Source organism: Cricetulus griseus (genome assembly GCF_003668045.3).
Source record: "Cricetulus griseus strain 17A/GY chromosome 1 unlocalized genomic scaffold, alternate assembly CriGri-PICRH-1.0 chr1_1, whole genome shotgun sequence".
Lineage (NCBI taxonomy): Eukaryota > Metazoa > Chordata > Mammalia > Rodentia > Cricetidae > Cricetulus > Cricetulus griseus.
The window spans coordinates 8554315-8576641 of record NW_023276807.1 but is presented as its reverse complement, the minus strand read 5'-3'; the positions used below and the strand labels follow the sequence as shown (position 1 = coordinate 8576641).

Sequence of the window (22327 nt, the reverse complement as noted above, 5' to 3'; positions counted from 1 at the left end):
ATATATCACTGCATTTTCAGTTTGTTCTTCCCCAATGGTTAGTGATGTTAGTATCTTTTTTGTTGCTGGTTTTTTGTTTGTTTGTTTGTTTGTTTGTTTGTTTTTTGAGACAGGGTTTCTCCTTGTAGCTCTGGAGCCTGTCCTGGAACTCTCTCTGTAGACCAGGCTGGCCTCCAACTCACAGAGGTCCACCCACCTCTGCCTTTGGCGTGCTGGGATCAAAGGTGTGCGCCACCACTGTCCAGCAGATGTTAGCATCTTTTCGTGTACACTCTGGCCATCAATGTATCTTCTCTGTAGAAAAGTTTGTTTACATTCTTTGCTCATTTAAAAATCAGGTTTTGTTTTTGTTGTTTAACTGTAGGGGTCCCTTACGTATTTTAGATGTTAAGACTTTGTCCTAGTTTGTTTTCTGTTGCTGTGATAAAACACTTTGACCAAAAGCAATGACAGGCGTGTGTTAATATGGTTTCTGTTGCTGTGATAAAACACTGACCAAAAGCACCGTGGGGAAGTAAGGGTTAATAACTACATCTCAAACCTCCCAGGTCACAATCTATCACCAAGGGAGGCCAAGGCAGAGCCCATGGAGAAAACTGTTTGCTGGCCTGCTGCCAGGCTCACGTTTGAATTTCTCTTACACAACTCAGAACCATCTGGCTAGGGATGGCACCACCCATGGTGAGCTAGCCCTTAGCCTCTCAATCAGCAAGCAAAAAATGCCCCATAGATAAGCCCATAAGCCAATTTGATGGTGGCAAGTCCTCAATTGAGGTTCCTTCCTCCCAGGTGTCTCCAGTTTGTGCCACATTGACAAAACTAACTAGCATGGGGATGAAAGGGTTTATGCCAATGTATAAGTTATGGACCGATAGCGAAGGAACTGAAGCAGAAACCCTGGAAGATCTCTGCTTGCTGGCTCATCCCCCAACTCATGCCTAGCAAGCCTGTTTGTATGAACCAGGACCACCATCTAGTGATGGTGATAGCCAGCATGGGCTGGTCTCTCCCGTATCAATCATACATCTAGACAGTTTCTCACAGACACCGCCACAGGCCAATCTGTCTGAAGCAATTCTTTATTGGAGATTTTTTCTTCCCAGGTGGCTTTAACTTGTGTCAAGTTGACAGTAAGAATGAGCCTGAACACACCTAGTCAGATATTTCATTTACAACTACTTTCTCATTCTGTAATTTACTTACTCATTCTGCTCATGTGCCCTTCAAACTGCATTGGGGCCTTTTAATTTGATGCAGCCCCACTTGCCTGGGTTTGCTCTTACAGCCTGTATATTTGGTGTTATTTCCAATACATCCTTGTGGAGACCAACCTCAGAAGTTTCTCCCTATGTTCTCTATGTTCTCTGCAAGTTTTACCTGGATTTCATATCTAAGTCTTCAGTCCATTTTGAGTTAATTTCATATGTGGTATAAGATCAAGGTATGCAGATATACAGTTTTTGAAAGAATATTTGTGGACAATTTCCCCATTGTGTAGTTTCAGTGACTTTGCTGAAGTTGATATATGTGAGTTCCTCTGTCAAAGCTGAACATTTTTTTCTCTTTCTTCTACTCTAATATTTTAATTTCCTTCTTTCTACTAATTGTAGGCATATTTATTCTTTTTGGTAATTTGCTGTGGTATAAACTTGGGTTGTTGTTTGCTTGCTTGCTTGCTTGTTTATTGAGACAGTGTTTCAGTGTGTAGTGCAGGCTGGCCTTGAACTCATGGCTTAGCCCAGGTTAGTCTCAAACCCACAGCATGCTTCCTGCCTAAGTGCTGGGATGACAGGCACACACCACCACACCCAACTTTCTTCATTCTAAATGTCGGTATCCGATGCTGTAAATTTCCTTTGTTACTACTTTTTCTGTGTCCAGTAAGTTTTGGTGTGTATCCAGGCTCCAGGCTAGTTTTTTGTTTTGTTTTTTTGTTTTTTTGTTTTTTGATGGCTAGAAACAAGCTAGAAGAGGAATCTCTGAGAAAATGCCTTCAATCAGATTGATCTGGAGGTAAACTGTAGTACAATTTCTTAATTAATGATTGATGTGGAAGGGCCTGAGTTATAGTGGGTGGTGCCCCTCCCCCCCCCCAGACAGGTAGTCCTGGGTGATATAAGAAAGCAGGCTGAACAAGACACAGGGAATAACCCAGTAAGCAGTCTTCCTCCATGGCCCATGCTTCAGTTTCTGCCTCCAGGTTCCTGCCCTGACTTCCCTTCTTGATGGACTACAACTGTCAGATGAAATAAACCTGTTACCTTCCCTAGTCGCTTTTGGTCTGTGTTTATCACACCAACAGAAATCTGACTAAGACAGTGTGTTAAACTTACGTTTTTGTTTGTTTTAAAGTGTTTTCTAAATTGTCTTTTGGTTTCTTCTTTGACCCATTGGTTGTTCAAAACTGTATGATTTCCACATATTTTCAAATTTTCTAGGTTTTTTCCCTGCTTTTAATTTTTAATTTCATGCCATTGTGATCAAAGAATACTTGGTACATTTTCAATCTTCTGAATTTTGTATGACTTTTCTTATTTTATTTAAAGTGTTTTCATATATATTTACTGTATTTACCTCATTCCCCTGAGTCCCCCCAACTTCTCCTATATCTTCCCATCTTCTCCCCACTGTCCCTCACATTCATGGCCTCCTTCTCTTAATTATTGTTTTACACACATGTGCACACACGCACATTAATACATAAATACAACCTGATGACTCTACTCATCATTGCTCATACATATGTATTAGGCCTGACTACTTGGTACTGGATAACTAATTAAGGGCTCATCCCTAGGGAAGACTGATTCCCTCCTCAAAGTCATTTAACCTCCTGTAGCTCTTTCATCTAGGTCAATCTTGAGAATGTTCCTGTCTTGGCTTCATGGAAATACAAAATATTGTGTAGAAGACTATATGTTTACTTGGGGAAAGTACATGTTCAATTATAGTTGGGTGGAATGTTATGGAATTTTCTATGTAGACTAGGTTGGCCTCGAACTCACAAAGATCTACTTGCCTCTGCTTCCCGAGTGCTAAGATTAAAAGCATGTGTCACCACAACTGGTTTATTTATTCATCTCTGAGACAAAGTCTCATGTAGCCCAACCTGGCCTCACAATTGTGGTGTAACTGAGGATGATCTTGATTTTCTCATCCCCCTGCCTCTACTTTCTGAGTGTTGGGATTATAGCCATGAGCCAACATGTGTATTTTTATGAGTTTCTGGGGATCAAACCCAGGGCTTCATCATGCTCTGAAAACTATACTCCCAGTCTAGAGTTGTACTTTAATTTAAAAACATTTATTAGCATTTCTGTCAGTGTGTGTGTGTGTGTGTGTGTGTGTGTGTGTGTGTGTGTGTCTGTGTCTGTGTCTGTGTCTGTGTCTCTCTGTGTGTAGAGGGTGATGTATGTGCATATAATACCATGGTAAACATGAAGAGGTCATAGCCCAGAATTCAGAAATTGTTTTTTCTTCTTCCACCATGGGATCTTGGGATCAAAATTATGTCCTTGGGCTTATACAACAAGTGGTCTTAGTTGCTAAGCCGTCTTGCTGTTCCCAAAGTTGCACTTCAAATTGAAATCTACTACTATTATTGTATTGCTCTTTTCATCTCTCTTCAGTGTTTGTTTTGTTTTGTTTTTTTGAGCTGTTGAGGATGGTATCCAGGGCTAAGCATATGCCATCACTGGAACACTGCTAGATGCTTTCTTCAACTTTATATCTGATATCTGGGTACTTCAATGTTAAGTGCATATGTGCTTAAATGCTTTCGTGTATTCCTGGGGTATACTCACTTTTATGTTGCTGTGATAAAATACCATGATCAAAGCCATTTTTGAAAGAGTTTATCTTGGCTTACGGTTCTGGAAGGATAAGAATCCATTATGGCAGAGGCATGCAGTAAGCCGCAGGCATGGTGGCAGGATCAGGAAGCTGAGATCACATCCTTAAGCATAACCAGGAAGCAGAGAGAGCTACCTGGAAGTTGGACCAGGTTATGAACTCCCAAAGCCCCACCCCAGTGATGTACTTCCTCCAGCAGAGTAGCACCGAATTCCTGAGCCTGTGAGGGACATTCTCATTCAAACCACCACTCCTTATAACTGATCCTTTCAGCATCACACACCTTTCTTTGTATCTTCTCAGGTGTTGACCATAAGTCTATTTTGTATTGTATAAATCTGAGGACTCTTGTCATCTTTAGTCACAATTTGCCCAGGGCATCTTTCTCCATTTTCCTACAAGTCTGTGCATGCCCTGAAGTCTAAAGATACCATGTATGGACTGTATAGTTAGATTTCCCCCCTTAAGTATCTTACTCACTCAATGTCTTCCCACTGGGTAGTGTAAACCAGTTACTTTTAAAGCTGTTTCTGATGGGGAAGGACTTTGGTTGCTTTCAGTCTTGTAGCTTCTGTTCCTTTTTCCCTCTCTTGCTGTCTTTTGTGTTTCACTGATTTTTTTCCCTCAGTACTGACATACTTTGATTCTTTTTAATCCTTCCTTTGTAGGTCAACCATCTCAAACTAATGATAACTTTTTGCATCCTCTGACCTTGTTCAATTAATGTCACACACTGTATCTTTTTGTATTGTACAGACATTAGTATATTCTTAGTTGTGGTTATTTGTTCCTGTCTTTTAATTTCTTTTTTAAAGGATTTAGTATTATTTTACTTGTGCCTTTGGGAGTTTACATGCACCATATATGTTCAGGTATCTATAGAGGCCAGGAGAGGATATCAGATCTCTCTGGGATAGAGTTACAGGCACTTGTTGTTGTTTTCTTTTTAACTCTTTTGCTCTTTGGGGTCCCACCACCCAACTCCCAAATAAAAACACAGAGTCTTACTTATAAATGTCCGGCCTCAGCTTGGCTTATTTCTAGCCAGCTTTTCTTGATTTAAATTATCCCATCTACCTTATGCCTCTGGGCTTTTACCTTTCCCTATTTCTATATACGTTTTTCTTTACTTCTTACTGTGTATCTGGGTAGCTGGCCCCTGATGTCCCCCTCTCCTCTTTCTTTTGTTCCTTGATCTTTTCTTCCCAGATCGCTCCTCCTATTTATTCTATCTGCCTGCCAACCCCACCTATCCTTTCTCCTGTCTCACTATTGGCCATTCATCTCTTTATTAGACCAATCAGTTATTTTAGACAGGCAAAGTTACACGGCTTCACAGAGTTAAACAAATGCAACATAAGTTTTCATTATCAAACAAATGTTCCACAGCATAAACAAATGTAATACATCTTAAACTAATATTCCACAACAGGCACTTGTTGTGGATGCTGGGAATTGAACGAAGGTCTTCTGCGAGACTATCAAGTGTTCTTAACCTTAACAGCCAGGGAATTTCTCTGCCCCTCTTTTAACTTCTATAACAAAATTCAATGTGATTTTTACACTATACCAGTATCACGGTCTGGGTTTACCTAGGTATCTTAGTCACTGTTCTATTGCTGTGAAGACACACTATAACCACGGCAACTCTTACAAAGGAAAAGATTGAATTAGGGCTGGCTTGCAGTCCATTATCATCACGATAGGGAGCATAGTGGCATGCAGGTAGACATAGTATTGAAGAATAAGCTGAGAGGTCTATATCCAGATCCACAGGCAGCAGGAAGAGAGAGAGAGAGAGATACAGTGAGCCTGGTTTGAGCTTTTAAAACCCCAAAGCCCACCCCCAGTGACACACTTTCTCCAACAATGCCACACCTTTTCCAACAAGGCCACACCTCCTAATCCTTGACAAAAAGCACCATTCCCTAATGACCAAATCTATGAGCCTATGGTGGCCATTCCTCGTCAAACCAAGCTTTAGAATTTCATCTGATTTCCTGTGGCTTTCCAGTGTCTTAGTTTGAACTCAAGGAACTCACTTTAACATTTCTTGTAATCCAGTATAGTGGTGACACTGTCTTTTACTTTGTTTATCTTGGAAAATCTTCTCTTCCCTTTATTTTTGAAGGGCAGTTTTCCAGAGGTGGTATCTTTATTATTGTGAATATAATCCCTCTCCCTTCTGGCCTGTGATACTTCCTGAGAATCTTACAATAGTTCTATGTAGATCTCTCCTGTATGTGATGAGTCATTTTTTGTTTAATTCAATTGATTTTGCTGCTTCCAAAAGTCTTTGTCCTTTGACAGTTCAACTGTAGTGTATCCTGGAGTCAGCTTCTTTAGGTTCATGTGGTTAGAGTCCACTGGGCAGCTTAAAATGGCATGTTCATTTCCTTCCACAGATGTGGGGAGTCTGCAGCTATCATTCAAGTAAGCTTTGAATATACCTCCATTTATTTTTTCTTTCTGGGGTCCCCACAGTGCAATTCCTATTGCCTCTTATGGTGTCAAATGTGTCCCAATATCCTTTTTCTTGTCATTCATTTTTTTTGTTCATCTTGGCATGTCTTCAAATATGCTTATTATTCCACCTTCTTGATGGAATGATGATGAACTTCTTCTATAGTTTTTTTTATTTAGTTACTATGCTTTCAGAGCTAAATATTTGGATTTTTTCTATCTTTTTGTTGATATATGTTTATTTGATAATATTGCTTCTTTTATGGTTTTTGATTAGATAGAATTTCTGTTACATAGGTATATTAAATACTAACTGTTACAAATATGCGTATTACATATCTGATAACAGACTTACATCCATAATATGCAAAGGTCATTTGTAATTCAACAAGACATCTTCCCAAGGAGATAAGCAAATGGCTACCAAGTACATGAGAAACTGCACAGCATTAGTCCTTAGAGAAATGCAATTTAAACCATGATGTGATGCTACTTTCCTTTCCTAGGGTGGCTGCAACCAAACCAGCAAGGCATATATGTGAGGAACATGCAGATACATTGGATTCTTCTTATATTGTTGATGGTTGTATAAAATAGTGTCACCACTAGGAAATCAGTTTGGTAGTTCCTCTGAAGGTTGGACACAGATGTTGCCACATGAGCCAGAAATTCCACTGCTGGGCATATATTGAAGACAAAACTGTCACACAATTGTTTACAGAAGCATCACTCATCACTGGAAACTACTTAAATAACCACCGTGTGATACCTACAATGTGTTACATCCACACAATGGAATGTATTTGTCAGTGAATGGCTTTTAGGGGCCAGAAGAAAAGAAGGAACAGTTCTCAATGCATTTGAGTTTCTTTTCAGGGAAATGAAAATGTTCTAAAGTTAGATCATGGTGGTAGTGAAATACTTCATATGTTTCAAAATTCATCAATTGTATGCGTTCAATAGAAGAATTTTTATTGAATATAAGTTATGACTCAAAATTTTGCTTAAAACCTGCTCTGGTGCAAACCTTTTGCAAAACTTAGGACAGTCATCCCTTCTGCTCATCTGTGCAGTGGCATTCCTGGTCTCCTTTGGAGCAGAGGGAGAGGTGTTTACAACTGATTGCCCTATCCTAAGACCTGCAGGATGTTCCAACAGAATATGTGGTGGGTCGGCTTTTAGACGCCACACCCAGGTTGGTTCTAACATTTGAACAGTGGCCCTGTTTATTCTGAGGTCATTAAAACTGAAACTCCGGTTTGCCTGGATTGGAGGAAACAGATGGCCCATCTTCAGCTGCTTTGATTAATTCCCCTACTGAATCCCTGGGTTCTTCTGTTGTCTCAATTTGAGACTTTCAAGGAAAAAAAAGTGTGTTGATACACACACACACACACACACACACACACACACACACACACACACACACAGTGTAATATCAGATATCACAGTATGTCCCGAGTAAGCTAGGTGTCTGAGGCCTGGAGATTTTATTTACTGGGGATTGAAGGCAGACTCTTGTGTATACAGGACAAGAGCTCTACTGCTGAGTTCCTTCTCCCTTAGAAAACAATACTGATTTGAAATCCAGGAATTGCTTTAAATACATGGTTACTGACTCCAAGGGTGGCCCCAGACTCTAATAGAGGGGTCACCTACTCCCCTTCACTCTCCCCCTTCTAGAATCCAGCCTTTCCTTTCTTTTACCTTCCTCACATCTGTTTTCAAATGGAGGCTCTGCTCCAATGTCCTCCAGGAAGCCGCCTGTCATTGCCTGCACCTTTTGTGGTATTTTAACATTTACGACTGGCTAAGTTATCCTACTTTCTTTACTGATTCAGTGTCTGCCTTCCCCTACCTGGTACGTAAGCTTCATAGGACCAGGGGCTTGCTTATTTATTCACAGTACCTGGGAAAGGAATAAATCTGTGACAAATACTTAATTTTGGAGCATATTGCTGTAAATTTTAAATCAAATATCCCTTTCCGGGAAATCTGTCTGCTGACAGAATGTTAGTGGGTTTCTAACTTATCATCATGAGAGAAAATTTATGTTCCAAGATGTCTGTGGGTGTAGCTATTATTACCCCAGCGAGAGATGTGATATGCCTCTCTCTCTGTGTAAGCTCCACATTGACAAACAGTGGTATGCCTTGGGCAGATTTCTGTCTTTGCAGGGTCTCATCACTATTTCTATTTCCAACTATTGTTGAAAGTACTGTTGCTAGTGTGCATTCCTGGGGAGCCTGTATTTTTGCTGCATCATGTGTTCAATGACCCACGGCAGTGACACGGGGTCTGCAGGAACCCTGGCTCTTCTCTCTTGTCTGATATCCTTGAGCAACAGTTCAGGCTGCTCTAACAAGATAGTCGGAGAAAATTGTCTGGACATTATTTGGAATGAGTTGAAGTCCATAAGGTGTGTGGTAGAGCGACCAGTGGCAGTTTCAGATGTTGGACAACCCCCATGCCCTCATCTGTCAATGCCACTTTGTCTCTGGCTCTGAGTTCAGCAATATGATTCACTTGGGCCCATGGCACAGGTATAAAACAAAGGTACCATGCTTGTGTGTTTTCTTCTCTGCTCTCGTCAGAGCTCCCTCTGTAAGGACAATATGCACAAGCTAGCTTGCTAGAAGCTCCCCAGGGGACAGCCAAGTCATCCCAGCGAAGGCCATCCTAGACCAGTCAGCCCTTAACAAGCCTGTTAGGAACCACAAGTGAGATTCAAGGCACCCAAGCAAACCATGAACTGTGAGGAATGCTAAGCGAACAGCGGCTGCGTCAGAACTCGGAGGATCGTTCATGATGCTGCAGCGCAAAGCAATATACAGTGACAGCAGAAAACAAGCTTTGAGCCTACTCTGGGTATTATTTCTGGCCCTTGGGTAAAACAACCCAAATTTGAGGAATGGGGTAGAGAGGTTTCTTGTTCCCATTTGTGATCAAAGAACAGGAGGCTTCCATATTCCACACTTACTTCCGTATCCCACACAGACTTCTGTATCCCATACTTACTTCCATATCCACACTTATTTCCATATTCTACACTTACTTCCATATCCCACACTTATTTCCGTATTACACTAAGTGTCTAGTGGAGAATAGGGCCCTACTCAAAGCACACTACTTGACAAACAAGGACAGCATCTGTCTCCTCCGTCCTGCTGAGAATGGCTGCAGGTCTGAGGTCAGCAGAGGGAGATTGCACAACACTCCCAGCCTCCTGCCTGGCTCAACAGAAAGGGGCATTGGGAGTTAAAATATGGCACTCCTCTGGGGTAGGGTACTTCTGTCCACACTCCAGTGCACATGGCCATTGTGGCTTTTCAAGCCTAGCTTATTGTCTTTTGGAACCCTTCTGGGTGTCTTTTAGATCCACTCTCTCCAGGAACCTCCAGTCCAGTCCAGTCCTCATCGTGTGGACAATCCATCCTAGTAATTTATGGATGAATTTCTGATGCTGGAGACAGATCCCAGGATCTTGTACATGCTGGACAAGTGCTGCACCACCAGCCACATCCCCAGTACCTCAATTTCTCCGTTTAGTATTATTTTTAAATTTTATTTCATTACTTTTTTACATTTGATTAATTAATTAATTAGTTGTGCATGTGGGGGTGGTCAGAAGAGAACTTGCAGGAGTTGGTTCTCTGCTTCCACTATGAGGGCTCCAGGGATTGAACTCAGGACAGCAGCTTGGTAGCCAGTGCCTTGACCTGCTGAGCTGTCTCACCAGCCCCTACTGTAGCTTTCCCCCCATGACTCAGCTACCAACTGTAGCTTTATATGGGTTTATATGTGAGCAGACAGGAGACAGGCAGAGCTGCTGGATGTCAAGGACAGTCAGTGTCTGAATTCACCTCTAGGGACCTTTACTTCCAGAGAGCTTGAGTTACAACAGGGTCTAAGATAGGAATACCTCTAAAACTACTATGATGTATATCTTGAAACGATTTTTATCTGAAGTTTTAATTTGTGTGTATATACATATGCACATGAGTGTACTGCACACAGAAGCCAGAAGAGGTCAATGGATCCCAAGACCTTGTGCTACAGGTGGTTGCAGGCTGTCTGACATGGGCGCTGGGACTAGAACTTGGGTCCCTTGAAAAAGCAGCAAGCACTCCCGCCTGCTGAGCCATCTCTCCAGCCCCATGGGTGAAAAATTCTAGTATGATCCAGTTCCTATTATTTCTTCTTAACGTTTCAATGCATATAGGAAAATCGAATTCATTTTTGTTGGTAAATCTAATTCACTTCATATGTGTAACTAAATGAAATTTAATTCATTTCACATGTAATAAGACCAAGTCATTTCATTTACACCAGAAATCACATTAATCATGAATTCTAAAATTCATTTGAAACATCATAACCAGTTGCAGAAAATACATCTGTATGGCAGTGATACACAAAATTTCAATAACTTTAGGATTTGGTTCACAGAACGAACATGGGCACCTGTTGGAGACATTTTTGAATCTACAATTCTACCTCATGTTTTGAAAACTGGGGTGATGAACCAGGTATTTAGCCACACCCGGGAGATACCTGGAGAGCTCAGTGAGCTTCCTCTTGACTGGTGGCATTTTCTACAAGTTCTGTTCTGATTGGGCTACAATAAAGCAGAAGAGAAACACCAGCCTGTAGTCCTCACACTGTATCCTTCCCTGGAAGCAGCTGTTTCTTACTCCTAATAAGATTTCTTACACTGGTCTTCTGTTCTGTCCCCCAACGAGAGCTGTCCAACAAGATCCAAAGGAAAAGCAAGAGACAAAAAGAATTTATTCTCCAAATTAGTTTATAGTTTGATCAAAACCAATTCCTCAAAATACGTACAAACATAAAGTGCTTTATCTATTATATACATAAAATCTCTCAGATCAATATAAAAGCTTTAGGATTTAATACATATTTTAAGAATTCAAGCCTGCTTGCTTCCTCACGCCCTATTCCAACAAACCACCTTGCATATTCGAATTGATTTTTCTGCAGTAAGTATTTTCCGAGCTTTGGGGCACGTCTGATATGTGAATCACGAATCTCTGTCCATTGCTTAGGGTTATGAGGGCCTCTTGTCCCACAGGAAGACTGAGTTTAACGGTACTTTCCGTGGCCTTGTCTTCTAGCAATACCTGGATGAGCTGCAAGGGGAAAGTGTTAGAAAGGAAAAGACAAAAGGACAATGTTATACTAGTCCTGCCTGCAGAAGCCACCCACTTGGGGACCCAAGAAAGTGTGCACGTTTACTATGTTCTTGCTAGGGGATCCTAATTTCTCAGTGGAATCCTTGAGGTCTGGTGGAGATTTCACGGGAAGAAGCCCAGTCAGGGAAAAAGGCAGGAGAGATGGCTCATGTCAATGGATTGTTTTAAGAAAGGAGTGACGGTCTGTAGTTTTCAAGAAACACCCTAGAGCTGACAATTCCCCATGAAGATCCCCCCTCCATCATTCCTCAAATGTACAATTAGATTGGGAGGAGCTGTGAAGACAGTTGCCCTCCACTGGTTGACACTAGATTGAGAAGTAATGGATTGCAGAGGTTCACAGGCTCTGATTTAGCTCATGTGCCCTCTCTCACGGACCTACCAACACCAGTTGGACCAGGGAGACTTGGCTGTGATTCCCTCAGCTCTGGGGGACTTGGAAGATTTGCAAAGCTTTGAGCATGACTTTAGAGCAGAATTGAGTGTGTCATCTTGGTCTGATTTCATCAACAAATCCCCCATAAGTGAATATAATTTTTACAGAGATGCGCACAAGATAAATGTTAGATGCTAAGACTCATAAAAACATCTCTCTCCAGACGAAACAGTAACACCCCTCCCAGCACCACACCTCAAAAATCTGTCTTTGGGCTAGTGAGATGGCTCAACTGGTAAAGGCAGTTGCTACTGAGACTGCTGAGTTTGATCCCAGAGACCTAGGTGGTGGAAGGAGAGAACCAACTCCCACAAATTGTCCTTTGACCAGCACATGAGCATCCCCCCCCACCCCAGGAAAATAAATGTAACAGGCAAAACAACTCTTAATCTTTGCCCCCAGCATGGATGGATGTGTTCTCTCTCTCTCTCTCTCTCTCTCTCTCTCTCTCTCTCTCTCTCTCTCTCTCTCTCTCCTTCCTTCCCTCCCCCCCCTCTGTGCGTGTCTGCTTTAAATCTGAGAAGATGAAAGCAAAAAACATAGTTTGTCTTTAAAAAAGATTTTCCTTATTTGACATCATCAACACTTTTGATTTCTCCCTTAAACATGCCTTGGCATCTTAACATCTTTGGAAAGCCGCCACAGCACACAGACTGACAGATGGACCTGTCAGTCTGGAATGCTGACACAGTTGTTATCCTAGGTGCAGGGCAGTGCTAAATTGTTCTGAGAACGAGGCTATCACAGATGTGCAGTGCATGGGGCGTTAACTCTAAGAAGATGAGTACAGATGGGACTGGGGGCGGGGCGGTGTGCTTTTTTTGTTGTTGTTGATGATGAGCGCACATGCCGAATAATGAATGCAATGAAAATTAGAGGCGTGTAACTTTTCGGTGTTAGCTTGTTTAAGTCATTACAGCTAATTCAGCAGGCGTGAAGAAACAGAGGGGCTTTAATTAATCTCTAATGCATATTACCTTGGATTATCTGTCATTCATCTGCTTGTACTGCTTTATTACCAAGTTCAATTAAGGTTTTAATATCTTCTCTATTGTTTCTGCCAATTAAAGCTCATCGTGATGAACTTCTGGGGAGCTATGGGATTGGATGGAGTGTTAAGGATGGGTGCTTGGGGCAGGAAGCTTGATGGGAGAAATGACAATAATGACTAGTGGTTGGTTGGACTATGTTCTAAGGAATTTTCTAAGTATTTTCCAGCGATTGGCTTATTGAAACCTTAGAGCCCTAAGGAATTAAGCTGCTTGCTCTGGCTTCTCAGGTAGCAGGTGAAGAGGTAAAATCCTGAACTTTATGTACACACCCGATACAGAGCTTAATATGACCAGTGAGTCCTTCCTACCCTAGAGCAGCCGAAGCTAAAAGGTAAAGTTAGATATTATTCACCATCTTACATACACTCTGGGTTCTCAGCCACACAGGTTCAACAACAACAACAACAACAACAACAACAACAACAACAACAACAACAACAACAAAATACTGTTGTTAAATAATTCCTCCTTGGTTGGTCTGAATGATGGAATCTGTTTTCCTGTCCAAGCCCTACACCACCTGGGAGGAAGAGAATCCTACACTCCCTTGAGGGACAAAGTCTCTGGGTCCCTGTTCTTTCTCTGCCTCAGGGAGCTGTATTGCTCCCGATGGCATCTTTTCTACTTTTATTTTAACAGAATATACATTTAAAATCTCTAGACGTGGCTCCCACCCCACATCCTTACCATTAAGCTCAGAACACTCTCATTCCTCGTAACCCCAATCAAGTCTCAATTTCCCACCTCCGTTTTTAAATTCCTTTACCAATGAGATGGAGAACTGATGGGGGTGGGGGCTCTGGGAGAAAATGACACTCACAGTCAAGTCACACTGTGTGAGCACTGTGAAGGCACACTCACTGTTTACAAATTTCACCTTTCTCCTCACACCAGGCATGTCACTGTACTACATACTACACACCTGTGCTGACCAGCAAGGGACAGACAAGCTATCATAACTGCCCTTGACAAAAAACGACTACAGAGAGTTCTGGAACCCCTCATCATGGTCAATCTGTGTGATCTTTTTGAGTTTCCTACCTCTTATGCATTATTAACTCTGCCTCTGCCTCTGTCTTTCTGTCTCTGTCTTTTTCTGTCTCTCTGTCTCTGTCTCTGTCTCTGTCTCTGTCTCTGTCTCTGTCTCTCTCTGTCTCTCTCTCTCTCTCTCTCTCTCTCTCTCTCTCTCTCTTCTCTCTCTCTCTCTCTGTGTGTGTGTGTGTGTGTGTGTGTGTGTGTGTGTGTGTGTGTACCTTATTGCCTGTGGCGGTGTCCACCAGGAAGCCCAGCACCTGGAGAACCATGCTGCTCACACCCATGGAACTGCAGCTCTGGCTCATGTGTTTCAGTGTCACCTGAGGTGACTCCACACTCCGGCTCGCACATTCCGATGTTGGCAAAGTATCCAGAGGGTGAAAAAGGGCCTGGTCTGGCTGGGTGAGAAACTGGTCATCTGATAGCAAGTCCTGGAGACTCCCCAGGTCCTCCTCTTCCTCTTCTTCCTCCACACACGACTCCAGTATATGAATCACATATTCCAAAAGCAGCAAATGAAACAGATGCCAGGCGCCTACATTTCAATAACAGCAGAAATGAATACATAAGATAGAGGGCAGACAGACAGGCGTAAGTTAGTCTCTCCCAAACAGATGGCTTTTAACTCCTCGATACCAGAGAATCAACCAAATGGCTGGGGTGGTTGGTGGTAAGGGACCTTTGACTCTTGTAGCCATCCACACTCAAGGAATCCTGCAGGTCAGTGCTCAGACAGAGAGGGCCAAAGGCTAGAGATGACTGCATTAGAAAGAGCTGAAAACCCATCTGGTGTGAGGCAGGAGAAAAGTACCTTTTCTGCTCTTCCAGAGAGAAGTCTGCCCTTGATGTTTGCCCAAGAAAACAGAATGGGAGATGTGGCCTGCGCAATCTCTAAAGATACCTTCTAGACAAAGGCAAAACTGTGCCTCTGATGTGCTTTAATTCCGTCATTAATGAGAGAGAGGATGAGGGAGATGGATGGAAGGAGAATTGGAATTGCAAGACAGGGCAGCCATGGGGACTGGTGACAAGATATTTTACAAATAGATGCAGATATGATCTGTTCTTTGGGAGGTGATCGGCTTCACACAAGGGCACCAGCAGTGTGCGCATGTGTGAGTGGGAATCATTCGGGTTTCAGCTGGCTGCAGTTTACAGAGGTGTAAAATGATAAAAGTATATCCCAGAAGTGTGGACACCATCTTTCTTTTTTTTTTTTCCTTGAGACAGGGTTTCTCTGTGTGTCTGTGGTGGACTCCATCTTCTTAGAGCTTCTGTCCACATCAAGGAATGTTTTTGTCCATTTCAAAGCTTCCACGATTTCCCTTATGCAGTGTTCACCCATCCTTGATGGATGTGGGGACGGACATTGCCTGTGAGACAGTTGTTACTTGTCTACCATAAAGTTGGTCAATAATGCCCTTCTAAGCCTTGTGAGGACTACAGTCCACAGGAGTAGGGGAGACTGCTGGTGTGAATGCCTTGACTTTGAGTGACAGGCAGAGAGGGGATGGAACAACACCTTCAGAACTGGGTATTTTTCTGTGCTCACACATTGGTCTCACTCTACTTCTTTGCTGGGGATGAGTGTTAGCATCAAGTTTGGAGCTCATTAGAGGGGAGTGCCTCAATAAAAATGGGTGTCACCCACATGGCTACTTCTAGCAGCAATCCTCCAAAGAACTACAGGGTGTTTGTAAACTGATCTAGAAAATGATTTGCCTTCTCCGTGCTGTCTATGTGGGGCAAGGGCACCTGGCAGCTGGTGGGGCAAGGCTGACTGTCTGCCTAGTGCGTAGGCTGTAGGAGTGGAGGCTTAATCTCTGTGTTAGTTATCATCAGTGGGATTCAACACCCAACAGAGGCAGCCTAAGGGAGGGAAGGCTTGGCTCACAGTTACAGAGGGCTCAGTCCGTCATGATAGGAAAGGCCTGGTGGAGCAAAGTAGTTCATGCCATAATACATAGACCAACCACCCTTTTGCCTCTACTCTGCCAAACCCTCTGTGGTGGGAGACACCACACACTTTTAACGCAGACCATCCTTCCTCAGGTAGTTTACTCTGGGAATGTCTTCACAGACACACCTGGAGGTACACCTCACCAGTCTCCTAGAAGAATCTAAATCCACGAACGTTGACTTGTTATCTGCCGAGTGCCCATGGAAATGCCTTGGACATTGCAGGGGGTGGGGGGGGGGAGAAGTTCCTACTTACTAAATGATTCATCTCAGGAAACTGGAAAAAAAAGCTCCCTCCCTACAACTCCTGTATGTTTCACCTTCATCAATGACACGGCTGGCCTCCACAGAGGAAGACCAGCTATTGAGCAGGAAATCTGCGCTACCACTACCACTTCATTCATCTGGCATTTGCCCACAGTGATGGCTTTATGGATTGCTATTCCTAACAGTTAATATGGATTGCTGTTCCTAACAGTTAAAAACGGTGCTTCAAAGAATGAGTTTTCCCCTCCATCTCTGAGCACTTTTCTCAAAATGTCACAATTTATGACTCACATCAGGGATAGTTTTTCTCTGGGGCCAGCTGTGAGGGATTGAGAATGAATCACAGTCCATTTATTCAACGGACAATCACCTTGCTACCAATAAACAGATAACAATGGTTTTCTGTGTCTATGTTGCACATTACGCAAAACATTAAGAGAAAGATGAATAGATTCTACACAGCAACATTAAAATGTGTACTATGGTAACATTCTCATTTACTTGTTATTTAGCTTATTGTTTATTAATATTTATATAATAAGACATTATTATCTACAGTTTTATTATTTCTTTGCTTGTTTTTCAGTGTCAGGGCTTGAACTCAGGGCCTTGTACACGGTCAGCAAGTGTCTCACAGAGTCCATCCCCAACCTCAGTGCTATATTAACACCTTATACCTGTCTCCGTGTCTTGAACTTACCAAAACTGTCCCTGTGGCTCAGGGTCATGGCTTTGCTCACCGCGGTGAGCAGGAAATTCCATCTTAGCTGGAAGCTGGCGGCCAACTTGACAAACTCCTCTTTGGTTTTGCTTGGCTATTATTTTTGCGTGTGAGAGAAAAAAAAAAGTTGGCATTTATGATAAAATTAAAAAAAAACAACAACAACCCTACCAGCACCACCAACAGAAACAACAAACCCCATGTTTCCAAATGCACATATTTGTCACGAGCAGACATTTTAAAAGGAGAAAGACAAAGAGGGAGACCAGAGAGACTTGAGTAAGAAAAGAGGCAGACTAGGTGTGAGGGCTGTCGCCTTGTCTTATTGTGTTTTGTTTTGTCGTGTTTGGTGTTGTCTCTTGGAGGCCTGCTCTTTTCTGAAAGGAGATGGAGGAGGAGAGGAGTGGGGGAGAGGGGAGGTGGAGGAACTGAGAGAGGTGGAGAGAGGGCAGGTTGGGGGACTGTGCGGGGTGTAGAGAGGGGAAGCTGTGGTCAGGATGCAGTCTATGAGAGAAGATTCTATTTTCGATTAAAAACAAAATAAGAGAACCACAGCAGAGGGAAGTGGCACGGGGGGGCGGGGGGGCAATTTCTAGTCTTACAAGAAGGATGTAGTGGCTGCTTTTGCTGTTTGTCCTGACCCTTCACTTTGGCCTACAGATACCTGATGAGTCCTAAAATTAGGCTTAAAGTTGGGCTCAGGAGACAGCTGTTGGTAGAGTGCTTGCCTTATAAGCAAGGGGACCTGAGTCTGGTCCCCAGAACACACGTGAGAAAGAAGAGTCCGCCAGCCCAGACTACTGGTGAGTTCTCGGCCAGCGAAGGACCTGTTTCAAAGAATTGCCAGGATGTGTAGGGCCAGACAGCGGTGACAGAAACAAAAGAGACTCTGCCTTAAACACAAGATAGGAGAACCAACTTCTAAAAAGCTGACCTCCGACCTCCTCACACAGGCTGCGTTCTCACCTGCCACTGCCCCCCCAACCACCCTGCCATAAAATTTTTACAGTGTTTTCAGGGAAGGGGGGGATGATTCTGCATCAAGAATAAAAAGCACAGTGTCTGAGGCACAGTACTGCCCCATCCACAAACAAGTCTGAAGCTTGACATTTCTGCTTCCCTTTGTCTCCTTCGCACTGAGTCATTTTTTAAGGAAGTCCCCTTTGACTCCAGAAGCAACATGTGAGGTGGATAAGCTTCTTAGTGACCAGACAAGACTCACCCTCTGCCCATAGAGTAGCAATCTTCTTATGACTGACAAAGCCCAGCCTGACTAACTCTGACCAAACCACAATTTGATCACGGCTGGTTAATTATGCACACTTCTTAGCCACCCTCCACACACACCCTTATCCCGCACCCTCACCCCTACACATCCTCACCCCTGCATCCTCACCCCAGCATCCTTACCCCACCCAGTTCTTTCCCTATATAATCTAGGAGTGCATGTTGGTAATCCAAAAATGGGGCTGAGGAGGCTGGTCGTACCCCCCCCTCTCTCTGTGTGTGTGTGTGTGTGTGTGTGTGTGTGTGTGTGTGTGTGTGTGCGCGCGCGAGAGCGCCCATAGGCAGTGCCTATGGAGGCCAGAAGGTAGCACTGGATTCATTGGAGCTGGAGTTACAGGAATGAGTTAGTTGCCACATGTGGGTGTGAGGAACTGAACTTGAGTCCTCTGGAAGAGCATCTCTCCAGACCCTACCCTACTTTTCCATTTGTTTTTGTGGAATGAGTGGCGAGACCTGATTTGTTAGGATCACTGAGTCAGGTCCGCCAGTCTAGGGTTCTAGTAATCAGCTTGCTTTATTTTCTGTGGAGATGGTTCTCGGGCAGAGGCCTTTGAAATAGGTGGAGAAAAGCGGGGAGGAAGGCAATCGGCCTATTTTATTGTCTGTCCCCACACAGTTTTTAAACGAGCTCAGCTGTGAAGTGTGTTAAGTAAACTTTATGGGGGACATTGATTTGAACTGAGTTCCTGCACAGAGTCCTAACAGGTCCATAGGGATTCACTCAGACTAAAGCTCTGTCACCAAAAGGAAGCTGAGGTTTTTATCTGACCTGAGAAACCAGGAGAGATGGGTGGGTAGAGGAGAGGGGGAGGTTAGGGAAGAGGGGAGGGAAGGGGGGACTAGCCAAGGTCTTGGTAATCCCTGACATGATACTGCTTTGCCCGAGCCTTGATGGCCTATTGACTTTTTGGCCCTATTTCTTCTTTCTTTAGCTTTTTCCTTCTACAAACGCTGCTGGTGTGACGGGGGGGGGGGGGGGGCTTCTCTGGCTTTGTGGGTTGCCCAGTGAAGAAACCATTTTTTGCTTAACTTAGCTTTTTCAACTCATTTTCTTTAGCAGGTACCATGGTGAAATGCTGTAGCAGCCATACTGGAGTGCCCAGGGGAAGTGCCACTGGTAGAGTTGGTGGCTACCGCAGACTAGCTTTTCTTCATGCCGTGTCTGACTGACAGAGGGGCACAGAACCCACAGCACTAAAACATGAGGGTGGGAAGCACAGTTCTGGTTGCCACGGGTGTGAGCATCTAGGCTGGAAAGTCCCTGCCCTTGTGCCTAGCAGAACTCTGGCCATCTAATGACCTAGGTGGCTGGCACTATCCTGGCTGTCAATAGGATGCTGCCACCTGCAACTACGATGTTCTCTGTGTAGCCTAAGAGCAGCATTGGTGCAGACACTGCAGCAAACCCAGCAGCTGGCACAACGCACAAAAGTCACAGGCAGTAGCCAGCCACGAGGTGGTTGTAGGAACCCACCTGACTGCATTGGGTGCCACATATAGGCACTGCCTCCCAGATGCTGTCTGCGACCCAAGGGGGCTTCTGAGCCCTGATCCTTTCCCTTTAACCAGTTACGTCTGCACCTGTAACCGCGCCCAAAAGGCATGGTCACTGCTACAGGTGTGGAGGCGACTATATCGCTACACATTGGGTCATATGTGAGCTACAACTATGGAATGCTGTGAATTTTAAGTGTGTATTCCCTGAGTGTCCCCAAGTCCCTTCTAAATGTCAGTCACATGTCATATGGTCCATTTATGACTGGCAACAGCATGCCTTTGAAGAAGAGAGGGAAGTCTGGCTGGAGACCGTGAGATGTCTTTTCTTCTTACTGCTTTTCTTCCTGCCCCCACAGAAAACCTACACACGACCAAAACTTCTCTGAGCCTTAGCATCTTTCTCACCTCTGAGTGGCCCCCACTAGTGACCAAGAGTGGTGGAGTGAGAGTGAGGCTAAAGGACATTGTGTCTATGAAAACATAGGAGTACACTTGTTTGTTTGTTATTTATTTATTTTTGAGGTAGGTCTCATGTAACCCCACCCGGCCTCAAGTCTTCCCACCTCCACCTCTGAAGGCCAGTATCACAGGGCTGCATCACTGAAGGCTGGGATTGCAGGGGTGCATCGCTGTGTATAGTTTTTATGAGTGCTGTGGATTAGATTTCGTCTATGCTAGGCAAGAACTCTACCAACAGAGCCACATCCTCAGTTCACAGGGATGGGGTGCTTCCTAAGAGCAACTGGGTGGCCATGAGCACCAGTGAGCAATCATCCCACCACTGTTGCCCCAAGGCACTTCTTGTTTCCACATTTACAAAGTGTCCTTGGGTCCAAACTGAATAAGATGAAAACAAAGTTGGACATTTGCCTCTGCTAGCATCCCGCCAGATGCTAACAACCAAAGCCATTAGTCATCTTTGACAGGCCCTAGGCTCTGCACTCACTATTTTATTGACAATCATCTGGATTTTTTTTTAATCAGCTAAACTACTTTATAGCAACAAGCCCTTCCAGGGCATGCGCTTACAAAAACACCATTATTCTTAACACGTCTCATTGGTGAAGACTGCAGAGAGGGTGGTGGAGACGGACAATGTGTCAGTCAGAGGGAGAACTGGCATTAAAGATTTCTTGGTTAGAGATGGAGACTGAGTAAGTATGCAGACCTCGGAAGCCTACATCCTTGACATGGTACAAGCCTTCAGTTGACCAGTCTATCTCTGCTGTCCAGTACAGAATCTGGAACAATTATTAATAGTTTTTTTCTTTTTTATACACAGGCCCTGGCTATGTAGCACAGGCTAGTCCTGAATTAATAATGCTCCAGTGTCAGTTTTTTAGTCATAGGTGTGTTCCCTACTCACATAGCTTGGGGTGATTATCTTTTAAGAAGCAATGAATGAGAAGATCAATTGGAAAGGGCTTCCAGGCTCTTTGCTGATGCATTTTACTGGCTCATCTCTTGGAGATGCAGACCCTGGTCAGAGCTACCAAGAAGGTTAGGCAGGGAGGGACAGAGAAGTGGTGGTAGGAGAATGCCTGAAGCCCTTTTCCAGTTCTCAGGTCCCAAGGTCCTGGTTCCAGCCTGCAGTGTCTATTCCTTATTCCCCATCTCCTCATCTCTTCCAGGGTCATCGTCTCTGAAACTCTGCCTCTCTCTCAACTGATATTTATGCTGTACACCTTTCACATGTCACTTCAAGTCCCATGTTTTCTTCAAGGTCCTCTTTGTCACCTTGAAGGTGAGTCCTGAATTCCATCTAAGTTCAGGTCCAAAGCCCTGAGCTGCCCCACTCAATGGGGACCACAGGCATGACGCTATAGTTTCTCTCTTGGCCATTCTTGGCTCTTCGTGGCATGCTGTCCACTTGGATGGTGATGGAAGTCAAGTCCAGAACCCTAGAGGCACACCTGCCAGAAGAAGCAATCCACTCACATCCAGTGACTCTGTGTGTTTGTGTGTGTGTGTGTGTGTGTGGTCCTAGAAGTAGAAATGTCAACTTCACACATGCCAAGCAAGTGCAGTATCATTGACCTACACACAGCTGAGGCCACCTTTCAGTTCTTCCTTTCTTCTTTTTATTTATTTATTTGTTTGTTGTTGTTGTTATTTGAGACAGGGTCTCTCTATGTAGTCCTAGCTGTCCTGGCGCTGACTATATAGACCAGGTTGGCTTTGGACGCATAGAGATCCTCATGCTTCTGAGTCCCCAATGCTGGGATTAAAGGTATGAATCACCATGCCCAACCTTTGAGTTTTTCCAAACATGTCTGGGACATGTCTGGAAAACACCCAGATGGACACTGCTATTCCCGAAGGCAGACCCTTCCTCCTTCCCAACAGTCCACCTGGTGCTCACACCCGCACCACCTCTTTCTGTCAAATGTTTATGTGCACGGCCACCTACATTCATCTGTAGACAAAGCCCTTACTTAACATGTACCTGTTTACCCAAACACATGTACATGCCCAACCATGTACCTTACTTCCTCCCATCTCACTCTTCTACTCACACACGTATGGCACACACACACACACACACACA

At 43.9% G+C, this 22327-nt stretch overlaps 1 protein-coding gene across 1 annotated transcript in view; it reads right to left on the bottom strand.

The window, feature by feature from the left end:
* Window positions 1-11085: 11085 nt before the first annotated feature.
* The window catches only part of Rfx8 (RFX family member 8, lacking RFX DNA binding domain), a 27774-nt gene continuing 16532 nt past the window's right edge, over window positions 11086-22327 (bottom strand). The window contains exons 10-12 of the mRNA XM_027386787.2: window positions 16975-17089; window positions 14267-14583; window positions 11086-11462 (exon numbers count right to left, since the gene is read on the bottom strand). Coding sequence (XP_027242588.2) covers window positions 11268-11462; window positions 14267-14583; window positions 16975-17089 — 627 coding nt within the window. The 3' untranslated portion in view covers window positions 11086-11267. The remainder of the gene's footprint in view (window positions 11463-14266; window positions 14584-16974; window positions 17090-22327) is intronic.